Source organism: Myotis yumanensis, unplaced genomic scaffold (genome assembly GCF_028538775.1).
Source record: "Myotis yumanensis isolate MYYU_CA2020_CCGP unplaced genomic scaffold, mMyoYum1.0.hap1 SCAF_3, whole genome shotgun sequence".
Taxonomy (NCBI): Eukaryota; Metazoa; Chordata; class Mammalia; order Chiroptera; family Vespertilionidae; genus Myotis; species Myotis yumanensis.
Genome location: NW_027223754.1, coordinates 150,529,852 through 150,547,054, shown reverse-complemented (window position 1 = coordinate 150,547,054; position 17,203 = coordinate 150,529,852). Strand labels below are relative to the sequence as shown.

General features: G+C 42.3%; 1 protein-coding gene across 8 annotated transcripts in view; it reads right to left on the bottom strand.

The window, feature by feature from the left end:
* Positions 1-17,203, bottom strand: part of GRIP1 (glutamate receptor interacting protein 1) — a 663,902-nt gene that overhangs the window by 145,780 nt on the left and 500,919 nt on the right. For all 8 annotated transcript variants that reach the window (XM_070409780.1, XM_070409777.1, XM_070409778.1 and 5 more), the window contains one exon: positions 1,198-1,333. In XM_070409780.1, the coding sequence (XP_070265881.1) occupies positions 1,198-1,333 (136 nt within the window). The remainder of the gene's footprint in view (positions 1-1,197; positions 1,334-17,203) is intronic.

Here is a 17,203-nt window from a genome sequence, read left to right as displayed (position 1 = left end):
GATGTTATTATTATTGAACTTTTCATGTTTTCTATTCCATATCTCCTCTAATAGATTATAAGTCCCCTTAGGGCAGAGACCTTATCCTAAATTAGTTTGGTTTACTACCTATAAAATGTAGGTGCCTTAAACAGTGAATGTTTGGTGATTGATAATAATACAACCAGCAAGCACTACTAGTAATTACAGCATCAATACAACTGCCAATGGCACCCATCCCCCCTCCGCCCCGCCGCCACCGTTCTCACATGAAGCTCCGGAGACATTCACAGCCCGAGCATCACGGACTGGCCATGACTGTTACAAAAGAGGAGGCTGCGGGTGTGGAAAGACGTCTCTTAAAAGCCTGAAGAAAGGAAATCAGGATGCTTGTGTGGACAATGGCCTGTTTTACAAACAGTACCTCAGATCATGGAGCAATCAATTGGACTAAGCTTATAAATTAATTGTACACACAGGTTCACCAACTGGAGTAATCACTATTTCAAATGGCACTTTATAAAGCAAGCACTCTAAAACCTAATTGGCGATTATGTGGACAAAAGCACTGGTGTCAGGATTTAAGGTACATGAACCTTACTTTGAACGGAACCTGACCATCCCATCCATCCCCTCTTCCGGAGGCGGATTTTTGAATCTGTCTACAAAGCAAGCCCACTCCTGCCCGGCGTCCAGGACAGGCTGCCTTGGGCAGTAACTCGAACAATTTGCAGCTCACCGGGAACAAGCACATGAGACCTCCTCGCCTAAGCCTGCTGTCCTTTTGAAGATCACCTCTGTGTCTGAAGAGAAGGGAGATCCCACAAGTAGAAAAGTGGAGAAGATGCCAGACCCGCAAAACTGTCCCACAGAAGCTCAGAGTCGGGCCCTCTCTGGATCATCTGTTCCCCAGGTACATGATCAAAGGGTCTCATCCCCACCGCAGCCCATCAGTGCTCAGTGGCACATTTGGGGACTGCAGCCATACAGGGGTTTTAACATTAAAATCTCATGAGGGCCTGGCTGCTCCTGAGATGACCTCCTGGGTGACTGGGGCACAGGCCAAAAAAAGCCACACACTGAACCACGCCCCGGCGCGCCTCCGCCCCGCGCAGGGCAGCCGTCATTCATTAATCGGTGACCTTCTCTGGGGGAGCTTTAGTGTTTGAGTTAATTTCACCCCGTGTCCCTTTGCCCACTTCCCCGGGATGAGGTTACCTGGCTGCAATGCCTCCTTGCCGCAGGTTAGAGACTCTCGGCTTGCCGTCCTTATCCACTCCGCCCGACACGGTCAGTCCCAGGGTGGTGCCTTCCTTCTTCATCAGCTCCACGAAGGTGGAGCCCTTGAATTCCTCTGTGGAAAAAGAAAAGCATTTGCCTTATGAAATGAGATTAGAAACACAAGGTGTTTTGTGTGTGAGGAACGGACGCCTCGCCAGGAACTCTTTCCACGTTTTCTTTTATGTGCAAAGATCTGTGGCCTCTTTTCATTGCAATTTGCAGAGTGCCTCATAAAGATTGCATGCAGATATTCCATTGTTATTAAAATGGGTACCAGTGGGACAGCTCACTCTAGGTTCACAATAAATAGTCCGATACGGCTTATGTACAAATGATATGCTTCGCCCTTTGCTTTCTGCCATTCTCAAGTGGCTTTCTCTGGTTTCTCTCCTTGTAACTCTAAAGGGAAATGAGAGCTGTAAAAGAAGGGGCTAGGCCAATGGTCGGCAAACTGCGGCTCACGAGCCACATGTGGCTCTTTGGCCCCTTGAGTGTGGCCACGAAGTTTCAATCGCACTGTACGTGCGCGCCTGCACGTGGTATTTTGTGGAAGAGCCACACTCAAGGGGCCGTAGTTTGCAGATCACTGGGCTAGGCCATTTAAAAATAATGATGCAGATGCATACAGTATAGCCACAGAGTCCAAGTTCATGTTACATTTCAGCAAAGAAGACGAGGACTCAAGCAATAGAAAAGAGCTTTCTACCTGTTTGAGCTTTACTTTTTTTTTTCTTTCTTCCTGTCGTTCAGAAAACAAAGTACGATGGCCTCATGTAGCAACTCATCACTTATAACAGAGTATGTCACGATATGGTAAAGCAGGTTTGGCCCTCAGAAACCTGGGTAATTCCTGCAAAGTCCTCATTCTCTACACATTTAATGTAAAATCTTACAGATCCTGTGGGGATAATGTCTTTACACTAAGAGAGAACCCAAATCTTTTGATTTTAGCCACAACCGAAGGTAAGAAAACTTGAAGACTACCCTTCCTTTCTGAAAGAAAATGAGTAGAGTCAGCATGCAGGATTAAGTCCAGAGGCTAATTACGATAAACACTGCTTTAAAATTCTCTGTGATTTTATGCCCCCTCTGCATGCACATTTTTGGGTAGGGATGGGGGAAATGGACAGTTTTCCAAATCTTTCTGGACCAGGTTATGAATTTCAGGGGTTATGAACTTCTGGGACATCAAAGGCATTACTTAAAATGCAAGAACAGACCTTCTTTTTCAAAGTCCGAAAGCCAAAAATATTATTTGCACACCTCTGCCCCTTTCTTAATTACATACGAGAGGTAATTGTTTTAAAAATGTAAATGAATCTTTATCATGAAGGGTTTTGAATTGTTGTTGCTGATATACTATGGCACCTACAGGTGAAAAACGTCAACTCATGCTGGGGAAGGAAATAATCTCTCATCTGTTAAGAAAAACAGAGCATCATGGGAAAGCAGGCGAGTGGGGGGCAGGGACAGGGCACGACTTCCTCTGTGACGCCCAGAACGTCATTCCAGACACGGCCTTTGAGATTGCCACGTCCTGTGACCTTGGCACCCAGCGCACTTCTTCATGGGTGATTCATGACAGTGCATTCGTGAGCTGTAGCTGCCCGTTAAAGTAGAAGCCAAGGAAGAGTTTATGGGTATGAGTGATGTCAGCTTCATTAACTACATTTTATGTGAGATCACACAATGGCTGAAATTCAGGAATCAAAATTCTTGTCAAGTATACAGAAAGCACAGAGCCTTTTAAATCACTTAGCAGAAGCACTTGTAACAAAAGTCCACCACTGTGTGCATTTCACCTTAAAATGCAATAAAACAACCCCCTACACACCAATAAAAACATACATAGACCCAACTGATACTTGCAGAGATCAGTTAAACAAACAACTCCCCCTCCAAATCCTTCCTGGCAGAAAACCAGGTATAAACTACTTTAAAAAAATAAAGTGAATAATTAAAATAATTTAATTTAATAATAAAGTACATAACAGATGATGACTGTCCACACTACAGGGATGCAATGCGCTCAACAATTTTGCCCAACAAAAGAATTCTCTGCATTTTCTTTAAACATGTAGAACAACCCTGTACATTTAAACATTTGATTATAGATTTTAACTTGAAGAGTTGGAAGCATAGTTTTTTAAGGGTCCATCTTAAAGGTCAGTCAGAAATGCACAAAGAAGCAACTATGAAATAGTACTACCTGGCAAGAGAGAAGTCAGTTTCAATTCACAAGACTTTATTCCTATTCAGGTTTTCAAGAATGAGCTTCCTGCATGAATGAGATGCTCACACTAAGGCGCAGTGTCCTGGGGTGTGGACCATACAGTTTTCTTCACAAGGAACCCAGGTCCTTCCAAGGCTTCTGGTTGAACCTTGAAAATCTAGAAGAGCTCAATTTCTGTAGTTTAATTTGGTCTCTGTTACAATACAAATCTTTCTGGGCTCCTTTTTTTTTTTTTTTTGGTTAATCCTCACCTGAAGATATTTTTTGCATTGATTTTTAGAGAGAGTGGAAGAGAGGGGGAAAGACAGAGAGAGGAACATCCATGTGACAGAGGTACATTGATTGGTTGCCTTCCGCTCCCTGACCAGGGCCAGGGATAGAGCCTGAAACTGAGGTACATGCTTTTGACCAGAATCGAACCAGGGACCCTTCAGTCCGCAGGCCAACGCTCCAACCACTGAGGGATGAGCTACTTTTTAAATTAGTCAGAGTTAACTACCTTCTTGTTTAAAAATATTTCAAATCTTTTCCCCAGGGCTAATTTTAATACCATAAAAGACAGAAAATATTCATGCCCTAGTTAATTGAGCAATTTGTGCATTCGTTGATTCAAGCATTTATTGAGAGCCTACCGTGAGCCAAACAATAAAACGGAAAGATGGGAAAAGTCTGAGGTGCTTATAGCCTAATCACAGAGGCAAATGGTTCAGGAACCGACCGGCATGCCACAGTGTGGGTTGTTGGGGGAGGGGGCATGGAGGAGTCAGTCCTGCCAACAATGTAAACTGAAGGCTTGCTGTTCCAAATGCGATATTTGTGCCACATGATGTCTTCTGTCTAATCTGTCTGTACTTATCGATCAGGATTAGCTAAGTGGAACAGACCAAAGGCAGAATCTAAATTAGGCAAAACTCAGGAGGAAAGATAGAATATTGCTGCAAGAAAATGCGCTGGATCACAAGAATGTTAACTGCCAATAAGTATCTCTAGTCCCTGAAGGATCGACTACATATTTCATGGGAATGTCTGAAGGGGTAGGAGAAAAAAAGCAGCCTGGAGAGGGAGGAACATGCTTCTGGAGTTTGCTGTGAGCTATCTTGCACTCTCCACTAGATTAATCAATCATTTCATGTCTTTCTTGGTGTTTAATGTTTGCATAATGATCTAATGGCAAAGAGAAATGAAGACAGATGCATTCATTCGCATGAGTTCACTTACATATCAAGGCTTACTAAATCAAGCTCTGCAGTGAAACAAATCAGAAAATTTAGTAACATAGATGGTAACAAAATTAATATACAAAAACCATAACCCTTACACAAACAAACGACAGCCTATTAGAAGTTATCATTGAAGAAAAAAATAACATTTACAATAGCCGAAAAATTAAACCTCTAAGAAAAAATTTAATGAAAAATGTGAAGGAAAAATTTAAAACACTTCTGAGGGCTGTAAGATCAGAACAAATGGAAAGGCATCCATTCCTTCATTCAATAAAAACTCAGCACCTACTATGTACCAGGCACTGTTCTAGGGTTTGGAGACACAGCACTGTACAAAACAGAGAAAAACCCTCCCATCTAGAAACTAATATTCCAGTGGATAGCATAACCCAATACCACCAATCGGCCAATTTTCCCTAAGTTAATCCATAAAGCTCACAATATCAATAAAAATGCTAATAGGATTTGGAGGGGGCACAAGATATACCTTTATATTAGTGCAAAAATGGAACATGCATCGTTGCAAAAATTCTGTGAAGAATTGTGTTCCCACAGTACGGCACCTTGCTGTGAAAGAAAAAGACAGCCTGCCCATGAGGCCTACCTGAATGAGGTAATGGAATTATGACTGAACTACAATTGTACCTCCCTCGATAGCATTTATAAAAAGAACCAGACATCCCAGAAGCAAGGGCCTGGAGTGGGAAGGCTGGCAAAATCTCTGTGTCTGCCCCCAAACGTTGGTCAGAGTCTGGAACTATTTGGACATACAAAAAAATAATAATTCAGAAAGAAAAGCAGAGAAGTATCATAGGCCTAGTGCATTCAAAACCCATATTAGGCCATTTCAGTGTTTTGTAATGCTGTTCTACATGGACTAAAGGTGTAGCATAATCATCACATTTTGTTCTGTTTCAGAAACTCTCAGTGTCTGAAATTTTTTTACCTCATTTCCTATTTAAAAAGTATAATTAGGCCTAATTATAATTATAGAAAAAGGGAGTTACTACTACTTTTGGAAGTTCCCTAAAATTCAGGGGCTAAATGAACAAGGAATTAGGAAGTGAACAATTGTAAAAACAGTTGCTGAAAGTGGGGAGACAGATAAAAAGTGATGATTACAACGACGAGTGTTAAGGGCTATGGCAGTGAACACATAAAGGTCTATCACGCTGCATACAGGGAGGATCCCGCATCAGACAGGGGGTCGGGGGGACCTGACAGTGTACTCTGGACAGTTCCTTGGAGGAGTTATCCATGAGCTGTCTTGAAACAGCCTCAGCTCAGCAAATGCAGGGACGGAAGGTGTTAAAGGCAGAGGAACCGCACAGGCTATTACAAGGATTCTGCCCAGTGCAAGTCCATGTCTGACATTAGGGGAAAAGCATTCCATGTGTCATCATTCAATGTTAGGTCAGCGGTTGGATTTTGTAGATACTCTTTATCAAGTTGAGGAAACTCTCCTCTATTCCTATTTTTCTGAAAGATTTTTTTTATCATGAATGAATTTGAATTTTGTCAACATTTTTTGCATTGATTGATATGATCATGTGATTTTTTTCTTTAGTGTGATAATGTAGTGGATTACATTGATTAATTTTCTAATATTAAACCAATCTTGCATTTCTAAATAATCTCCATTTGCTCATGGTATATAATTCTTTTTATATATTACTGAATTCTATTTGTTAATATTTTGTTAAGGACTTTTTTTGCATCTGTATTCATGAGGGACATAATGTGTGGTTTTCTTTTTGTACTATCTTGGTTTGGTATCAGGCTAATAATACTGGCTTCATAAATGAATTAAGAAATACATTTCTTCCTCTTCTATTTTTTGGAAGAGATTATATAGAATTGATGTTTATTCTTTTTAAACATTTGGTGTAATTTTTCAGTGAAGCATTTGGGTTTGGACTTCTCTCCTCTTCCTCCTCCTCCTCCTCCTCCTCCTCCTCCTCCTCTTCCTCCTCCTCCATCTACTCCTTATTTTGAGTTTTAAAATTTGCAATTGAAAAAAAATTCCTGAATAGTTACAGGGCTATTCAATATCCAGTTCACACTGGGTAAGTTGTGGTAGTTTGTGCTCTTCAAGGAACTGGACCTTGTTATATTTTTAAAGAGCCCCATGTGATCCTAACATGTAGTCAAGATTGAGAGCCACTGACTTAGGGTTTGGTGCATAAGGAAAGAAGGGTGGAAGGGAGACTGGGAAGCAAATAAGTGCTCAGATTTGAGTTTAGAAAAGCTTAGCCTATTATCAGTGTAGAGCAATTTATTTGGTAATGATGACATGAAGTGTTGGGAAGAAAGGCATTAGATTTGGGCCAAGGAGAGTCATTTAAAGACCACTGCAGTTAGGCTAGGTTGTGTCAACAAAACCAAAAATGAATAATGGCTGAACCACAACAGAAGTTTATTCTGCTCATATACAAGTCTAAGGTGGGTGGGTGCTCCTGATCAGCAGCCAGTTCATCTCCACATAGAGATTCAGGGATCTAGACTCTTCCACTTGGTGATTCTGTTTTATCCCTGTTTTATTCTGGTTTCCAAACTGCACTAGGGTGCCTCAAGTTCCACAGTGAACTCACAGGACCACCAGGAACAATTTTAAATTTCTGAAGGAAATACAGTCCTACTTGGTATCTGTTGGACACAACACCACTGATTAGCTGGAGAGAGCACTTTTTCCAACCCTGTCTTTCTAAAGCTGGGTTTTTGGTGGTTGCTATGAACAAAAAAGTCGAAATCAATGTGGAACAGGAAATGAGATTGTAATATTTAATTTTATTTGAAGGTTTGAGAAGTTGTGCAATGCCCAACCATCACACACACACCATTACTAAATACTTGTGGTTGTTTTGATTTATACGTATTTTTTAAATGGTTACCAAATGGTTAGGATATAATTATGTACTATGCTGTTTGGGTCTAAGTACTTAATGAATGGAACTGCTGATGTTTTATTTGACCTGGAGGTACTGTGAAAGACCACTGACATGCCAAGGGCTCTGTGAACTGAGGAAGTTTGGAGACTTCTGCCCTAGGACTTTACTCTGTCTGCATTCACCAGGTGGAAGGAGAAAGACAGCTCTCTTAAACCCACCACTGGCCTCCTTGTGTTCACATCCCAAAGGCAAGAACTTGTTGCCTGGCCACACCTAACTGCAAGGGAGGTTAAGACTTGGACTGTAGATGCCAAGGCAGTAGGATAAGGTGGATGTGTGTGTGTGTGGCGGGGGGGGGGGGGGGGGGGGGGGCGGTGAGCAGGTAGACAACTCACCAGAGACTGAAATCCGGCAGTAGCGATGTAGAGAGCATGGAGTCAGGTATTGAGGAAGAACTGCCCTGAGTTAGAGACAAATTAGTATGTGTGGCGGGGGTGGGAGGGGTGGGGGGGGGGTGATGTGGGGGTGGGATGTGGAATTGTGAGAGACAAGAGGACCTGAAGTTTTCTGACTTGTTTGTTTGACGTCTGTTACTAAGAAAGGAAATCTGAACAAGGAGAGAAAGTTTGTGTTGCTGTGACTGATTGGAGGAGGGCAGTTACGTGATACAATATCACCCAGAGAGAAACTAAATGAGGTTTAAGTACCATGGAACACCCTAGTTTTCGTCACACCTCAAACAAAGTGAGGGGTCTGTGAGATCCTCACCCCATAGCTGTAACGTAAAGAGAGAAAATGCATGTTAAAAGCAACCAGCATAGGTGCATTCAGCAGAACAGGCGTTGGTGAGGCTCTTCACGTCTTGAAGTTTCATGAACAACATAGACTATTAAGAATATCATAGACAGTGAAATAGAAATACTGTTGTGAAAAACTACAGATTTTCACAGATTTCCAAATGCCAGTGATAGAGATAACGCTTTCCTCCCTTCTGTATCTCCAGTGCCTAGAATGGTGCCTGGCACACGCGCAGGTGCCCTGTGGTAACTGCTGATGAATGAGCACATCAGTCCCACTGCAGGGAATTGTGACTGGGCGCTGGGCACTGGCTCCTGGCAAACAGAGTTATTGCTGAATGGTGCAGAAGGAAAATGATAAAGGAGCAGAATTTGAACAGGAGTAGACATATTTCCCTAAGCTTACTTGGCTGATTATGTTTTATCATTGCCTTAGTAAGGGGGATTGAGGCTTATCCCAGACTGCTTTAGCTATGTCTGGGTATTACCTTTGGAGAGAATATTACTGCCCACACTACAGTTTTATCTGTAGATTGCTTTTAGTGATGCCACTAGAAAGTTTATCCCCCTCAGGAAATAAACAGATGCTTTTTCCAATACTCATTTCGAGTTCCTCCTAAGATGCCCTGGTTCAGCAAAACTGTGGGGATCAAAGCGGGGTTTCCGAGATGAAGGGCTGCACGTTCGGTCTCAGTGCTTGCCACCTGCACAGCAGAGAAAGGGTTCCTGGCACTCCCCACCTTTACGTAGTGACAGGAGGGATCTGCCAGAATTTCTCTCATTCCCTGGGAAGCCGAGCATAAGTCAGCTTAGTGGCAGGGATGTACCACATATAAATACTACCTAGCACAAATCGTCACGTGAATAGCTATGATCTATATTTATTTCACCCCATGACAGGGAGGACTGGATTAATGTTCGTATGTTTCTTAGAGAAAGAGGATATACAAATATGCAGTAGAAAATATAAAAATCTGAGGCTCCTGAGAGCATGTGATATACAGATCAGGATTTAAAACAACAGAATAGAGATATGGACTCTCGGTGTAACTGATTCAGATATCTTATGTCTCCTAAAGGACCACCCCCCCCAAAAAAAAATCACTACTTTTAAAATATGGTTAATACTAGAATTCTTTCAGTCTCCCACTTCTCAAAAAAGCAATGATTTAATTGTCAACATTTTCTATTAAGCTTTCCAGTGTCACAATTTATTAACAAGTTATTTAATTTTGGGGGGGATCTTAATTTTCTTATCTCTAAAATAGGCATAAAAACCATACCTACCCTAGAGTATTATGAAGATTAAGTGATAAAATTCCTATAAGAAACTTATTGTAATACTAGACACATAGTGAGTATTATATGTTAGCCATGGTGGTATTATTATTATTATTATTATTATGATATTGGAAAATTCCAGGTATTCAGATTGCCGATATTTTACTGCATCTTGATATGAATAGAAGACAAAACAATTAGCAGTGATAGTTAATAATTTTTTAAAAATATATTTTATTGATTTTTTACAGAGAGGAAGGGGGAGAGAGAGAGAGTTAGAAACATAGATCAGCTGCCTCCTGCACATCTCCTACTGGGGATGTGCCCGCAACCCAGGTACATGCCCTTGACTGGAATCAAACCTGGGACCTTTTAGTCCGCAGACCAACGCTCTATCTACTGAGCCAAACCGGTTTCGGCAATTTTTATAAAAATAATAGATTCCTTGGGGAATCTAATGATCCCATGGGCCCTCTCCCCAGAAAAAATTTGTATAAAGTTTTAGGGGAATTCATGGACACCCTGAGGATCTTAAATCAGATCAGATTTGAGCAATGTGAAAATCAAAGACCATTTTCTCTTAGGCTGACATTGTATAATCTGTGTGCATGTCAGGTAGGGATCATGGAGTAGCAAACAATGCCCAAACCTATCAGTCAAGTGTTCCTACATAGTCATCTACTAATCAAAATGAAACCATAGTCAAGACATCAGAAACAGGAAGAGACTCGCCTCGGCCACACTTCCCTTTTTCCTGAGCAGGATGGCTGAGTGGTGGGCATTTATACCGGAGGCTCCATGAGGACCAGCACAAGGCCCTGGCAGGAGACCCAGTAATTGTACTTGCTTCCAGAGCCCCCGGCAATGTCCCTTTGGGCAAACTCTCCATCTGTGATTTTTTACTTGTATGTGGTTATAATAACATTATCAAAGTTGTTGGCAAGATTGAAAACTGGATTCTTCAAGTTAAACTTAAGCAATTGGCAGAGTGAATTCTGAAATTACGCCAATTTTCAATGTGCTCCTGGGAAGTTAACTGCATCCTTATAGCTACTTGTGGACCCTTTTGGTCCAAAAATACTTTGTGAGCATCTACAGACTCTGTACTAGAGCAAATTGCTGAGCAGATGAATGAGATATTGTTGTGGAGGGATTTCTTAGGGATGTCTTTTTGATACCCTTTTGGCCAGTATCTTATGTTGAATAACCATTGAAACATGAAAAAGTAAAGCTGCTGTACTGGGATTGGAATGAGCAGATGGCCTGGTCTGTGAGTCCAGCTGAACAAGGGATGAAAGACATGTCTTGTCCAGCTGGTGGGTAAGAAAGGATCACTCCAGAAGTGAAGGAAGACCCTAAGACTGAGAGGTGTTAGGTGGCAATGCTCTGGAAGCTAGTAAGAGCTAGTCATCAGTGAGTTAGGTGGCTTAGCTAGGTCCAGGTTAGGGGAGCTAAACATCACTTAGGATAGCGGTTCTCAACATGCGGGTCTCGACCCCATTGGGGGTCAAACGACCCTTTCACAGGGGTCGCCTAAGACCATCCTGCATATCAGATATTTACATTATGATTCATAACAGTAGCAACATTACAGTTATGAAGTAGCAACGAAAATAATTTTATGGTTGGGCCACAACATGAGGAACTGTATTTAAAGGGCCAGAAGGTTGAGAACCACTGACTTAGGGGATGTTGCTTCTTCAAAGATAACTGCAAAGACCATGCCTGGGAGCCCACGCTGCCTGCAGAGGAAAGTGAGGGAGGGTAAACTTCAATAAGAAATCAGACCTCTTAAATAATCAGGGCAAAATGGGACTTAGAGCTATACTTGCTTGGCCTCCTCGTTCCATGGATATCTAAAGTTCCCAGGAGTTGCCGGGCTGCTGTGGCTCAGTGGTTGGGTGTCAATCCATGAAAAAGAAGGTCTTGGTTGAATGCCTAGTCAGGGCACATACACGGATTTCAGGCTTGATCCCTAGGAGGGGGCGTGCAGGAGGCAGCCAGTCAATGATTCTCTCTCATCATGGATGTGTCTATCTCTCTCCCTCTCCCTTCCTCTCTCTGAAATCAATAAAAACATATTTTTAAAAAAGTACTCAGAGTCAAGCATGAACTAGACAAACTGATTGAATAGAGAAATTAAAATAAGTAAGTCCCTGACACCTTTTAAGATTATCCATCATTTAAAAGTAGTTAATACTTTTAAAAATATCCTCATATCCATTATCTAATTCAACCTTCAGACCAATTCTGTGAAGAAGATATTACTCCTATTTTGTACATTAAGGAACCGAGACTTAAAAATTTGCTAAGCGGAACTTTGTATCTGTTTTAAGTACATGGAATTACCTCCTCATATAACTGAATGTTATCAATTTTCAGAGTCATAAAGTAATTGCTCAACAACGGGCACATGCATGTGTAGATGAAATACTACTGAGAAAAAGGCTGAAAAACAAGGCCAGCCTCAGGCAGACTCCAAGGCCCTAGGGTAGCAGTGAATTAGTAAATCCCTCATCATTTTGTTACCAATATCAGAGGCACTTATTTGACTTTCTCTTATTTTTATGAGACTTGATCCATTTCAAATAAAAGAACAGATGGAAAACTAATAGTGCAGTCACTGCAGATAACCAAGAGGCAAGGCATCAAGGGGGCCCTGTGAACTCTCCCTGGAGAAGCCAAGCAGCCTGCTGTAGGAAGCTTGAGTTTTATTACAACCTTACGGAGACCCTGCTGGGATTCGGAACTGGACGAGGCTGCACTGCCCGCGTCAAAGACAGCTCCCAATCCTGCTCCAGCTTCCTCCACCCTCACCAGGTGGGAGCCTTCTCTTCTGGCCCCTCTCATGATAAAGCTCTTTTCACTGCTCCACATGAGAAACAAGCATGTTCTTGTCGCTAGGGAACTAGCAGACAAACCAGAGTCATTATTTCCTCTCTGCTCAGTCCTTTGTATTAGTATCTCAATCACCACATATAGCACTGCCTTACCCAATTATCTTGTAGTCTCACTCTGAGGATGAAATGTGTTCCTTCTTTCCATCCATCCATCCATCCATCCACCCACCCTCCCTCCCATTGAATATCTATTGATTATTTGCTAAATGCTAGGTACCCTGATATCCAGCAATAAACAAAACAGAATTAGTTCCTGCCCCCAAGTAATTTTTATTCTAGTAAGAAATATAGATTTTAAGCTTTTAAAAATCATAGCCAATATAATTAGTGATGATTAGCAAGACAAAGGGTAAGGAATCTATCTGGGGCTAACCAAGGAACAACTGCTTTAAAAATATTTGCAACTGCTTCATTATGTCCTGGAAAACCCAGCCGTACTGCCTTGGGCAAGTCACTAAACCCTCTCTGGGCATTAATCTCTGCACTGCAACGTAATAGAATTGAACTAAATGATGTTAAAAATACCACATTTCATTGACTTCAAGATGCCTATCACCTGTAAGACACACTGTTATTTTATTTACCACTAAGAAATGCTGCCAATTAAGTTACAACATAATGCTTTCTTATTACTAAGTTGTTTTTCAGTTTTTTCTTATAAAATCACTCAACGTTCATGTATGAAAGGGAAAATGTAAGTTACATAAATGGGTTAAGGTAGCCAGCCCCACGTTCTTCACAGTCACATTCTGACCCAGTGGCACTGATGTCCGGATTTCCCACATGAGGCTGCCTTTTCCAAATCAAGAACAGTGGTGAGGCAGGCTTCTCAGAGGATGCTCTGTCAGTGTCTCTTGGACTCTCTTCCAAGCTGCTGAGACCTGCTTGGCAAGTTTTGATGCTTGCGCCTCCTTGATCTTATGTGAAAGTGTCAACAGAATGTTTTAGATGATCCTTCTTCAGATGGTCCTTAAATGGTTTACTGTCTGTATCTTCCAGGGGTTCCACTGACCCAATCACATCACCAGGAATAATAACCAAGTAAGGGCACGCACAGGCAGTAATGATGACATCACAACCACTGCAGGTTCACAAACAACCATATGATGAATCCTGGTCCCATAGTTGTCAAAGTGTGTGTGTGTGTGTGTGTGTGTGTGTTGGGGGGGAGTGGGTCTTTGAATAAATGAAATATAATATGTTCCTCCAAACTCCACTTTCAACTGAAGTGCTTAAGGTACCCAAGGAAGGGGGGGCGGCAAGCAGGCATATCTCTAAGTCCATTGTCCCCCTTCAGCTAGTCTCATCTGTTCTCTCTTCTGTTCCTCTATGTAAGATTTTGTTTGCAAAGAGGTTTTTTACTATGAAAAAGCAAGTGTGAACCCCGTCAGATGCCTCCTAGCTCTGGCATTTGGTAATTCTGAAATAATAACGAACAGGAGAAGCTTCTGACTCTTAAAAGTCCAGGAATTTCACTGCCATAGGCGTCTTCCAAAGCCCTGGGAGGGGCCCTAGCTATGTTCACATGGACACATGGTTTTTAAAATTGGAAAAGTATTTTTTTTCTCTTATAGAGCTGCCTCCCTCAAAGTCTACAAGCTTCCGGTACCAGAAAACCTAGCCCCTCCTTTGACTGTGCCATTTCACACCTATGTAGTCCTTAATGAGCTACCTAGTAGAGTCACATATATTTTCTCATTTGATTCCTACAGAAACCCAGGATCTTAAACATGAAATATCTGAAGCTTTTCAAGGTTAGATAGATGACTTACTTAAGGACACCATAGCATGCAAATCATTTCGCTAGAACTTAAAACCAGGTGCTTTAACTCTAAAGTCAGTCTTCTTTCTCCTCTATTACTTTGGTTAACATGGTTGTCTTGCATCAAGAAATTGCTAAAGTGACTGTTATGAAAGGTTTTTTTCCAAATTCTAATAAAAAGTTCTAACCCTATTTTTCTTTGATTTCTTGAATGTAAGTATGAAACATTAAAACGAATTGTGGTTCAAGTGGATTGTGAAAGTCACTTTCATACAACGGGTAAAAGAATATTTACTGGTTTGTATTGAGCCATCGATCTGCCAAACCCTCATTTGGAAGGCCACGCCAGTTCCAGAAAATAACAACTTTGTGTTGGAATTCAGGAGAAATATGTCCTGCTGAATATCTAAAGAAAAGGCTTACTCTTTTTTCTCTTGTTTAATCCTTGTTCAACCCAGTGATATATGCACACATAGGAACGTATTTTTGTCATATCTGGAATCTGGATACATATTTCCTGGAAAAATATTACTTGTGTCTTTGGTTTCCATTGCAAATTCTCCTTTAACAGATTCATCATGTGGCCTGAATACAATCTCCACCCTTGTTATCCAGCACGAACAGAGCAGAGGACAATTTCTTTTTAAAAGCACAACGCCCTACCAATGCCTTTAAAATCTATTAAAGAAGATCTCACCAAGCCCATGAGAGCATTACAATAATTGCTTCTCTTACCCAGGTGAAAAAAAGGACATATCTGTCAACTAAAGAAGTGCAGAAGCAATTAGCACCTCAACACTCTACTGGGAGACTGCTTCAATTAAAGAAATAACAGGGATGCTTCATGCTTATTGTATCACTAATATTTAGTTACTAGTGTGGCAGTAGGGCCCCTCAGTTACCCTCATCCACCCTCCCGTGCCCTGGGGCCAGGAGCTAATGCGGGCATGGTCCAGGGTGAACTCGGGCGCTGACACCTGTGGCACAAGTGGTTGTTGGCCACAGTTTTCGGAGGCTGAATGCACAAACAGAGCTGGTATGTGCCCTGATGAAATCAACATGCAAGGCTATGTATGTCTTACATCAATTAAAGCACATTTTTTTCAGGCATTAAAAGAACATTTCTGGATTCTGTGCTATCACAATGAAACTGCCTTATCTGTCCTTTTCAAAGGCTGGGCTACTAAAAAGAAAGTTTATAACAGGGAATTTGGAAAATGAAATGTATTTTAATAAACACTGCCTTTATAATTATTCAAAGGGTGTGCATACATTTAAACGGGACACCCCAGGTTTACATTGCCATCCATATAACAGCGGAGGCTCATGGCTGAGCTGGGCAGTGAAACAGGCAAAACCCTCGTTTATCAGCAGCAAGATCTAGATCTCTCTAGAAGTCCAATCCATCATCTTTCCTGCTTCTGGGAGCCACCCACTCATGTTGTATGCAGCCTTTATCGAGTGCAATCTAGGAACACAAGCCTGATTAGGGTTTTGAGAGACACAGAAGCTGAAACCAGGGCCTGGGCTCCTGCAAGTCTTAGTGAAGCTAAATGTAACTCTTTTCTTCCTTTCCACCCTCACCCCCACCCCAAAGCTTGGTTGTTGTAAGAGGGACCAAAGTCACTCCTAGAATTCTCAGAGAAAATCATGTAGGATAGACTGGTATCCATTTTCACATAGGTGAAGTCAGGTAAAAATGAAAAAGATAACACGCGAGAAGAAAGACGCTGGAAGAGATTGGAGGAGGAGGGCCTGGTTACTGACTTAATCACATATGACCCTCAAGGTCATCTGGTTCAAGACCGGTCTCCATTTAGTGTTTATCATCACCCAGCACCTGGCTGACTACCCCAGTGTGAGAAACTAATCCTCTCCGAAAACCACCCACGTCTTCTTCAGGCAGCGTCAATGAACAAACGCTGCGTGTATCAGGCACTTAGCGTGCACGCGGCCTCGCTGAGTATGCTGTTCCAGACGCACTACAGGTGGCCATCATTCTTCCCAATGCCTGATCACAAGATCACAAGCCCTTGTGTTGTCTCCTTCCTTCCTTCCTTCCTTCCTTCCTCTCTCTCTCTCTCTCTCACTCTCTCTCTCTCTGTTAACTTTTAAAAAATCCTCACCCAAGGATATTTTTTCCATTGAGTTTTAGACGAGTTGAAGTGGGGGAAAATGGGGTGGGGGGAGGTGTGGGGAGAGAAACATCAATGTGAGAGTCACACATTGTTTGGTTGCCTCCTGCTCATGCCTAGACCAGGGCCTGGGGTCGAAACTGCAACCGAGGTGTGTGCCCTTGACTGAAAATGGAAACCAAGACCCTTTGGTACGAGGGCCAGCACTCTAACCACTAAGCAAAACCGGCCAGGGTTTGTCCTCTTTTCTTGAGTATGGACATGACCTGTGACTTGTATCTAATCAGTAGACTATGGCCAAGGTGCTGGGATGTGTGATTACGGTATGTGATTACCCACATAGAACAGTAGTACCCATCCTGCTGGAGACCTGATCATCTTTGTGAGTTTTAAGGAAGCAGCAGCCACATTGGGTCTGAGGGTCACCTCTGGATGCACAGTGGAGGCGGGGCCCAGCGGCTGCTCCGCGTGGTGAGGCCTGGGGCTCTAGGGGAGGGAAGTTGTGGGTGATCAGGCCAGCAGGATGGGGCCTAAACTGGCAGTCAGACATCCCCTGAGGGGTCCCAGATTGGAGAGGGTGCAGGCCAGGCTGAGGGACACCCCCGCCGCCCCCCATGCGTGAATTTTGTGCACCAGGTCTCTAGTACTGTAATAAAAGTTATATGAATGTGGTGTTCTCTCTCTCTCTATATATATCTATTCCTCTCAAAATATCTCACTGTAC